The sequence below is a fragment of the Coptis chinensis genome, chromosome 8 (genome assembly GCF_015680905.1).
Source record: "Coptis chinensis isolate HL-2020 chromosome 8, ASM1568090v1, whole genome shotgun sequence".
NCBI lineage: Eukaryota > Viridiplantae > Streptophyta > Magnoliopsida > Ranunculales > Ranunculaceae > Coptis > Coptis chinensis.
Genome location: NC_141463.1, coordinates 34,687,481 through 34,697,679, shown reverse-complemented (window position 1 = coordinate 34,697,679; position 10,199 = coordinate 34,687,481). Strand labels below are relative to the sequence as shown.

At 37.3% G+C, this 10,199-nt stretch overlaps 2 protein-coding genes across 4 annotated transcripts; one reads left to right on the top strand and one right to left on the bottom strand.

Moving 5' to 3' along the window:
• LOC147481241 (rust resistance kinase Lr10-like) lies at positions 1-2,455 on the top strand. Of its 3 annotated transcripts, none has more exons than XM_086580216.1 (3): positions 1-71; positions 320-386; positions 949-2,455. In XM_086580216.1, exon 3 carries the CDS (start codon positions 1,013-1,015, stop codon positions 2,237-2,239), a length of 1,227 nt encoding a protein of 408 aa, XP_086436342.1. In that variant the 5' UTR covers positions 1-71; positions 320-386; positions 949-1,012; the 3' UTR covers positions 2,240-2,455. The 3 variants fall into 3 exon arrangements, with proteins under 3 accessions (XP_086436342.1, XP_086436341.1, XP_086436343.1); XM_086580215.1 differs by having other exon boundaries at positions 49-218; XM_086580217.1 differs by lacking the exon at positions 1-71 and adding an exon at positions 78-218 and having other exon boundaries at positions 953-2,455.
• Positions 2,456-3,621: 1,166 nt separating this feature from the next.
• Positions 3,622-9,920, bottom strand: LOC147481240 (dihydroorotate dehydrogenase (DUF3598)). Its single transcript, XM_086580214.1, has 5 exons — positions 9,365-9,920; positions 8,748-9,191; positions 6,511-6,603; positions 5,297-5,436; positions 3,622-4,179 (listed from the first exon to the last, which is right to left on the bottom strand). The coding sequence occupies exons 1-5, from the start codon at positions 9,704-9,706 to the stop codon at positions 3,738-3,740; spliced, it is 1,461 nt and encodes a 486-aa protein (XP_086436340.1). The 5' UTR covers positions 9,707-9,920; the 3' UTR covers positions 3,622-3,737.
• Between the last annotated feature and the right edge of the window lie 279 nt (positions 9,921-10,199).

Below are 10,199 nucleotides of genomic sequence, written 5' to 3'. Positions count from 1 at the left end.
GGCAGAGTCAATTGAGAAAATAAAAGTAGCGCGTCGTCGAGAATTTTCGACCCATCAACCACTGGTATTCGGTATTATATCAAGTGCCTCTTATATTTAGTTAGTTTATATATAGTAGGTTATTTTCATATACATCCAGGCACCCAGCTCCTTTTGAGCATTTTACACGTTCGTTTAATAAGCCTAGAACTTCATATCTCCTTCGCTCTGCTGATTATGTATGTATCTATGCTGCCTTCACTGCTAGTTAGCTTAGCTTTATTTGTTAGGAAGTTTCAGTTGTATATTTGTATCTGAATATTGTCTCTTACTTTTACAGTGTTAAAGAGCAGGAGCATACATCATTACAGAACTTGACTGAATACTACCTGATCTACTCATTCCAGGTAATTTTAATACTTGCTTCTTGAAGAAATAGTTTGCCTCTTATCTGTATGACTGTATCTGATTAATTAACCAACCAGCCTGGCTGATACACGCACAAAAAGACAGTTGTGAGATGTTGGATCTTTAACTTCTCTTTAGATAACAACTAACTCAGGGATGGTCAGTCTCCACATCCTCATATGTAGTTGCTACTTGCAAGTAGATTAATTAACTTAGTAGATCATCACATGATTGCAGACTGATCTAGAATAGATGAACCCCCATAGATTTGATAGAAACTCTACTTCAGTATAAGTAATTAGCTAGAAAATGTCAAAACTATAATAAGGATTTGCACCCCCATTTTTTTTCTTCATAACTTCTATTATCAATTATGAGTTGCATATATGCTCCTGCTCCTGCTCCTGGTATTAATGCGTTGAAACAATCGTGTATGATATATCTAGTCCAAGAGGAAAGTCTTTTCAAATACACACATGGAAAAGATAATTCTCTTTGTTGTTGGGCTTTTTATTGATTTGGATTTTTCTCAGATTGATTTTCACTTTTTCTCTTTGGCAGACAGGCTCAAGCACCATCGATCTCTTTCATAGTTACTTAGAGCAAACTCGTATCACCTGAAATCATGGACAGTCTTGGTAGTCTTCCTGACAACATTATTGCTTTGTTGGCGGAGATGCATAAACTCCAAGATGTAAAGAATGATGTGGAGAAAAAAGGGAAACGGCAAATGGAAAGGTGGCTGCGGAGTGTAAAAGAGAAAGAAGAACAGGTCGACAAAATACAAAAGGATTTTGAGGAAATAAAAGGTTTAAGCTACATTGCAGCTACTAAAGCTAAGCTCAATCTTAACATCAAAGTGATTGAATGCATAAATGCTGTGAAAGCTGTAAGGGAAATGGCAGATTTAATATCAGAATCAATGGAAATGTTCATAAGTCAGGTGGCAACAGAAAAAACATTGCAATTTTCATATTGGCAGCTTAAGAAGTATACTTCAAATTTTACAGAGCAGATAGGTGATGGTAGTTTTGGACTTGTCTACAAAGGTGAGCTACATAACGGTACGCGAGTAGCTGTTAAGGTACTGAGAGACGGCGTGCCGGACGAGGAAAAGCAATTCATGGCTGAAGCGGGCATAATGGGCAAAACTTATCATAGAAACTTAGTTAAACTCTATGGGTTTTGCTTTGATAAAACAATGAAAGCACTTGTCTACGAATACATGGAGAATGGATCTTTGGATAAGGTTTTATTTGAGAACCGTCTCGAAATAAAGTGGAAACAGTTGTATCTCATTGCAATTGAGACAGCAAAGGGGTTATCGTATTTGCATGAGCATTGCGATGAGCGAATAATTCACTGTGACATAAAGGCAGCTAATGTTCTCCTTGACTCCAATCTTTCAGCAAAGATTACAGATTTTGGACTAGCTAAGCTTTATGCCACAGATAAAAGTCAGGTCACATTCAGCGGACTCAGAGAGACACGTGATAATGATGCCCCGGAGGTGCGTATGGGATTGCCAAGGATAACTTACAAATGTGATGTTTTTAGCTATGGTATGATGCTATTTGAACTTTTAAGCAGGAGGAAAAATTGTGGCCAGAACTCATTTCCCAGAAGGGTTTGGGAGAAGTTTCACGAAGGACAATTAGACACAGTTATAATAGACTGTGGCATTAATGGGGAGAGGGATAAAGAAAGTGCAAGGATATTGTCTCTAGTTGCATTGTGGTGTACTCAACAGACGCCTCAAGCCAGACCTTCCATGAGCACCGTGGTTAAGGTTCTTCAGGGGAAAATGAAACTTGAGCCGCCTCCCAAACCGTTTTTCTCATCTCTCTCTTGAAGAGTTGAAGTGCAAGCATCCACATCAACTAAAGGACCACCCCTTCCACTGGATTTTTCAAAATCCCCTCCAGCAATTGATGAGCGTTTCGCTCACTAGCTACAATGTTTTTCCTTTTGCAACTAGGCAGGCTTTGGATGCTTAAGTTGTTTACAACTAAATTGCTTTTATGAAGTGTATTTTTGTTCCAATTATGACATGAAACACAATTACACACACTACTCTTCATAAATTAGAGTTCCCAATGCTTAGGTGCCGTTACCATCTAGATTAAGCTGTGCTAACACACCTTGATGACGAGAACTGCAAAAGGTACTCAGAGAGCCAGAGGTCGCTAATTTCAAATTTTTACCCCAGCTTGTCTTTGTTAAAGATTCGTGCTAAAGTTTTGGACGATGAACCTTCACCTACAACTTCCATGACCAACACGGATGTATTAAAGAAGATACAGTTTGGTGCCTTGGTTATTATACGAGATTCAGAGGGTTCAACTGTGACTGGCGGTCTGCAATGGCAGGGAGAAAGGTGATTGTCTGAAATGCAATACTTACGTGTCTGAGAAAACATAATTTACTAAAATTTTCACAGGGTATAAGATTCTCGAAAAGCATGTTCAAACTTCAAAGTTCGAATTGCCCGGATGGCCAATGAGGCAAACTACGTTGCACTTCTAATCCAAATTGTATATAGGATCTTATCACCAAGTAAGTTTGCCACGTTACACCACTTTTCACCCAGAGAACCCTGATGATTATCATAGCAATGGCTTGAGTTTTCTTCCAACTCAGTATTAATTTATAGATAGACGTTGGTACATTCTGCCTAGATATTATTTCGCTCATAACTTGAAAAATGAAACCAATGACAATTCTTATTCGGTTGATAGATACTTATTCTCAGTGCAGATGATTTAACCTGTAACCTCCTCAATAGAGAATTCTGTCTGCACAACAAGGGTGAACTAGTGTTCCCCCCCTACTAGATGAGCCAATTAGGATTATAGATTGACAAAACTATACATTTCAGATGACAAATGCTATCTGGCTATAGATTGACAAAACTGGTCACATCAGAGAGAGATTGATCGGTGCAGGACATATTCCGGTTAATCATGTAGGCAATTTGCAAAGATTACATCTATAACAGCTTCAAAAATGCTACTGCAGATTGGGAGTTGGATACCACTAGTCCACTACCACCGAACATACAAAAAAAGAAAGGCTCCAAGTACAAGACACTTGCATAAATCCCCATGGTAGCTGACACCGTATTTATCTAACTACTATTATGTCGCATCTAAATTCATATATAACCACAGTTTCTGTTCCATATGTAAACGGCGGTAATGTACATCTAAGTTTAACATAAGCAATTACTTCAAAAGCTCTGAAAAATTCCATTTTATAAGTTTTCCGGAATTGAAATTATTACATGCTAGTCATTTGATTAGGAAAAAAAAAACAGATAAAGCTGAGCAGGGGGGAAAAAGAGTAAATATTTACACAGGGTGTGGGTCTGACCACCTTCTCTTTACCTCAGATTTCGACCGCACGTCCTTGAGCTTACCATCTAACCCATAGTCCCTCTCCATAACAAGGTTGATCCCTTCATCCAAGTACCATCCAACTCCAATACATAAGATGCCATCCTCCTTAACGTCAACATATCCTGTGACACCACCTGGCAGCCAAAGGAGGGCTACGTCCTGCATATCCAGCATCTCTTCCTCTGCAAAGTGGGCAGGGTTCTCAGGCAAGCTTCTCTTCTTCAAGGTCTCCATGCATAAGTACACATATGGTGTTTCATTACTTGCTTCATTGGTAGTCTCCTCGCCAAAGATAGGAGTAGCACTCATCTCAAATACCTTCCAAGACCCTGTAAGGTCTGACGGTTGTATTCGCTTGTGTTGCGAAAACGGCTTCATGTCTAAGTCCATATCACTGCTCAGGAATAACTATTTAAGCAGCGAGATTACAGCTTCGCAATTATTAACAGGTCACAGCAGTAAAATACACCACATATAATGGACCCACCAAATATACAAGTCAGAATATAACTTTTAGCATCATAACAGCCTACGATGGAATCATGGCACATGGCCAAGGTCCAGAAAGTTAGATATTCATCAATATATTCCCTGATGTGGACTTTGCAGATAGTCAGCTTGTTGGATCTACATGAATGTATATAATAATAACACTAACAAAACTACTGAGTTGGCACCAAGTGAAATTTATTGAACGGTTGGTAATATAAAAGGTAACTAACTATATGATGTATAAATTGAGGAATAACAAGGAAAACTTTACGTGGTCAGTACCAATCTTAGCAGAAAGATGTGCTCGTTTGGCCATGTGGAACGACCACACTTTTAGAAATTTTACCTGTTCTATATTAGGATACATTAAGATTGTACTTTTTTCGTTTAAGGGGTTTGCTTTCACCAGAGCCTTGCTGGAAGGGCTTTTTTCGGTTTCAATGTGGGATGGCAAACGATGAGTGAGCTAAGGGGTTGCCAACTGCAAACCTAGTTTGGATATCTTAGTAAGCATGAAGATGCCTGTTTACACTTCTGCTATGTTGCCTGACTTCTAATTAAAAGTATTACCAATTAAGAAACAAGCAAGATCTTCCACTTAAAAAGGAGGTATAAAAGGCTAATCTCATTTTCAAAAATTAAGATCTCCAGTCTAGACCAGAAATAGTGATAGATATCGACCAAAAATTTGTTCAAGTTTTACTTGAGTCACAATGGTAATTGTAGGTGAAAATAGCAAACAAGCTCTAAGTACATTTTGCCTCAACAAATGTGGCGACTGCTAGAAATTAGTTGATCAAAATAGAGCAGCACTCTAGTTCCAAGCTAAACAGATATCTGATACCTGAAAAGATGTTGAAGAAATCTTGTTTTCCTTATTCTTTCGTATAGCAAGTATAAAAAGTTTGTACAAGCAAGACGTAAAGCGTACACAAATACGAAGGTAGAGGCAGAGAGACTCGCTATTCTGTATATTAGATATTAGAGAAACAGGAAAATAGAATAAAATATACTTTTACCTCTGGTCAACAAAATTAGCAGGACCAACCCACTGTTCTTCATATACAGCAACCCTCATAATCTGTATGTCTGACCCTCCATTTTCGAATTCTATGGTGTGCACGATACGCAGTCTCTTGTGGCATCCTTTAACCAAACACTAGACACAAATTAAAAGTAAGTTATCACCTTATTTCACCTATCAACTTCACAAAGAGCAAAACAAACTACATTTCTTTTGTTAGCATAGGTGTGGTGACGCACGTGTCAAACGACTTTCTTCATGAAAAATTGTTTTAGTAGCAAAAGCATACACGCAATTGACTTTTGACCTTAGGCACAACTGATTAGGTCAATTTCCAAGCAAGAGAGTGGAGATGGTATGAGATAAAATAAAAACATGTACTTTTGTTCTCTGCTCCTAAAAAGAAAGAATTGGTAAACATCATGGTCAGCTGAACAAATAAATGACATTCCTCAATTTAGTTAGTGTCCAGACGACATTATTGTCTCACCACTTGATATATTTCCTATTTCTATTTGGGTTTCCTCTAATTTCTCCTACACCCCCCAACCTCAATCCACAGCATAATAACGCCTTAAAAGTAATTGCAAATGCCACCTGTTCTTAGAATGGGATCATTGGTGAGAAATTCTAACCCTCTTATTTTCCAATAAATCTCAATATCTGCATAGATGGAAACTTAGTGCTATAGATGCTTCTGTTGAAAACTTCAGGTTCAAGCTTCTACAATGACTATCGTTCTAACATGGCTCCCTTCCTTTATCAAGGCTGGGGCCAGCAACCCAAGCTTGTTGGTAACCGACTGGAAGAGTCGCTTATGAAATTAGATATTAGACAGACGTAACACCCAGCACATATCCACACTTGATGGAAATGGAGGCCAATCAGTCAAGAAGCTACATTCACTAAATGAGAACAGCAAACACTAGAAAAGACACGGAATAGAATTGAACTCATTGGAAAATATTTTACATGGTAAAATGAGAAATAATTTGGGCATGACAATGAAATCTTAACAGATGGAAACTAAGTGCGTGATTATACGGCTCAGGAGTTCAGTTTCAAAGAGAATTCATATGCTCTTATTTCTTTCTTCCTTTCTTTTTTCTCTAGACAAAATAAGTGTCATTCTTGACCCAAAGTTTATAAGAACAAACACTATTAATAACATTTTACTTTACTTAATTGTAGACAAAATCACTAACTTACTTGTTCAAACTTGAGCGTTGGTGACTGAAAGTACTTAGAGTCATCAAATGCTCCCACAGGTATCTCTATTGGACCTCTAGAATATGAGCCATCCTGGAAATCAATACCATGAAATTCAAATTTCAAAAGACAATAAAATATAGTAAAATAACACAAACAGGGAGAGACAGCACATCAGAAAGGTATGAGATTCAAACTACTAAATTTATTAGCTATTGTGGAAACATCTGTGCTATTTTTTTTCATAATCTCACAGTATAGTCCTAATAGCATGTGGTGTTTCAAAAGGACAGAATTTGTGATTTGTTGTACCCTTCCAATAATAGTAATAATAGATGATGGCATGATGCATGATGACAAACACTAGTTATATGACTTAGCCAATAGCCATCATTATATCACAGATAAAAATTTTCACTGCTCTTAATTAGAAAAGAAATCTAACTATTCCAAATAATAACCTATAATCATCCTCTGCCCACACCACTTAATTATTCAAATCTCAGTTTTGCTATCATGTGGCATGGTATGACTACAGGCCTGATCCAATAAGAGAGCTTACAAGTCAAAAAAATTAAAAGTTAATATGAAATGCATTTCAGATTTTCAGTTTACAACCTCAAAGTCCAATTCTTAATAGTTCAAATCTTATATTTGGCGTCATTAATTCTGTTACAATCTTGTCCATATGGTTATAATTTAGGAAGCACAGTCCCACATAAGTCAATTACGATTAATGATTTTTAGTGCATCACTATACAAAGAGACTCATACAACTTTGTATCTACATGTGCTGTGCGCCTGTGCCTTTTGTAGTTTATAATCGGTAATGATTCGAAAAAAAAGATTCAAAGTCTCAGACCCCAAGATGTAACAACTAACAACAACAAACTGTTTCAAACCGCTTAAGAGTGGTGATTGAATCCTAAAGAAATCATTAAAGAGTGCCATCTCACAACATAAACACTTGGCCAGGAGACCTGTATCACAATCAACCCTCTGAATCATGTTTGTGACTTCTCCCTTGACCAATATTCTGTTGTATTCAAATCAGATATTCAGGTAAGTTTTGGGTGTTATCAAGAAAAATTGTGGGTACAAGGCCGTCATTACGTTCAATAGAGTTCTTCTGTGGTTTAAACAAGAAGTTTTTCACACATCCCCTTTGTGTTCTATAATGTACTTTGTATTCAAGAGGATCAGAGACTAGTTTGTTCAGTGTAATTATTTCTTTCGTCTTTTGTGTTGTGTATGGGTCATGTGTGTGTCTATGTGTCTTTTATAAGTTTATAATAGATTATGATTCAGAGTCTCAGACCCCAAGATCTAACAACAACCAACTTTTTCAAACCGCTTATGAGTGATGACTGAATTCTAAAGAAATCATTAAAGAGTGCCATCTCACAACATAAACACTTGGCCAGGAGACCTGCATCACAATCAACCCTCTCAATCATGTTTGTGACTTCTCCCTTGACATATTTTCTTTTGTATTCAAACAAGATATTCAGGCAACTTATCCAAAAAAAAAAAATACATTCAGGTCAGTTTTGGGTGTTATCAAGCACAATTGCAGGTAGAAGGCCGTCATTACGATCAATATAGCTCTTTTTCTGTGGTTTAAACAAGGGGTTTTTCGCGCATCCCCTTTGTGTTCTTTATACTTTGTATTCAAGAGGATCAGATACTGGTTTGTGCAGTATAATTATTTTTTCTTCTTGTGTGTTGCATTTGTGTGTATATGTGTTTCTAGCTCTCAAGATGCCCATAAGTCGTTTCTATACAGGTGCTCCAAAATAACACCCCCCACACCCCCACCCCAAAAATAAAAACAATAAATAAGAAAAATATAAACTCTATGGTGTTAAAAGAGTATCATCATACATACAGATTATTCATTTAACTCTATGATGATACTCTCTGTCTAAAAGTCAAAGTACCATGGAGTCATGGAGAGACTCCCACTTCTTGATGACCAAAATCTAATAATTTTTTTAAATCAGCTGTAGCTGAGTTATTGTGATCATGTCCCTACTCTCCAAAAAAAAATTCCAATCACATAGAGGAAAGTGGAAACGTTTAAGACAATATAAAGTAATTGCTTCCAAACAAAATATTAAGCAGATGAAAACTAAAACATGATAAATATGTTATAAAATAACGAAGTAGAGCAAATGAAATAAGCAATAAACTCTAAGTCTGCTAGTTAAATGGACAAAAAAGTAGTCCTTTCCTACCTCAAAGAAGACAAGGCCAGGTTCCATCCCCATGAAATCTTCTTCCAAGACATCACTTGACGTGAAGTCCAATGATTCAAATCCTGGCAAAACCTGAGCAGTCACATCCACATCATTTGTTTTCCCCATAGGAAAGCCCATATCTCTCTCTTTATCCACTTCTTTGCTTCTGTCACTTCCTCCATTCTTTTGTTGTACTTCACCAAAAGGATTCAAAGTAATCCAATTAATCTTCCTTTGAATTTGAGATCCATGCCCACGAGAAGGAGATGACACTGCTTCAATATGAGAAAGAGTGTAACAGTCATGCAGATTCTCATTCTTCTTCCCAATATCAATAGGTTCCATTTCAGCAGTAATAGGGGAAAACACCGCTCCAACTCCTTTCCATACCCCACTAACACTACTTGCAAATGTGTTCCATACCGGTCTTATAACAGGTTCCTGAGAGAAGAACCAATATGCAATTAATGAATGTTTAAACAAAAGTATACACAGAATAACTTCTCCTTCCTAAGGTGTATCTTCATTTTCTAAAACCAAATTGAACTTATCAAAGTGAAACATGCTATAACTTTATCAATTTCAATACACGAATAACAAGAATCGATATTTACCTGAGTTTGCAAAACAGTTTCTACTTCCATTAACATGGCCCCAGAAACCAAGACCCTGGAACTCTTAACTCTCTTTCCTCTATTCTTCCTTGTACCACTAAAACCCTTGTCTTTCTCCACAAAGTTTGATTCTTTGGCAACTTTATTATCAATACTCCACACATTCTCCTTCTCTTTGACCTTAATTCTCTTCTCATTCTTTCCACCTTTTGAATTCTTCTTCACACAACTACATGAAACCACCCTTGAAGTAGAGAGTTTGGGGTGGTTGAAAATGAAGAATGGAGTGTTTGAGATTGACCCTAGAAATGGTTTTGAGGGAATGATGCAGTTTAATTGCATAGTGGCAGGTTTGGTAATATCAAAGTGTTTTGGAGGGCTTTAATTGTTTTTGTTAAAGGTTTTGGAGAAAGACGGAGGGGTTATTATTAGAAGGCGCGGGAATTGGAGTACCGCGTGGCGCAGGGATGTTTGTTCAACACTTTTTGTCATGTAATCTAAGGGAGAAATGCTAGCGAGCTACCCAATGTTGCAAGAAATATGACTGGCTGACCCTTTTTTTTTTTTTTTTTTTGGATTCGGGGCACTCATTAAATTGGATTGGGCAACCTCAAAAAAAAAAGAGAAATTTTACAAGTTTGCCATCAAAGCCCAAGCCCAACAATCAATTCAACCGGTCTCGCCAAAACGAACTTCTCGGGCCGTTTGGATGTGCACTCAAACGATCCCGTCATGTCGTTTAAGTGTACACAATTCCGCTATGTCGTTTGAGTATACACTCAAACGGCTTGACCACATCGTTTGAGTGTGCATGAAAATGACTCCACCACATCGT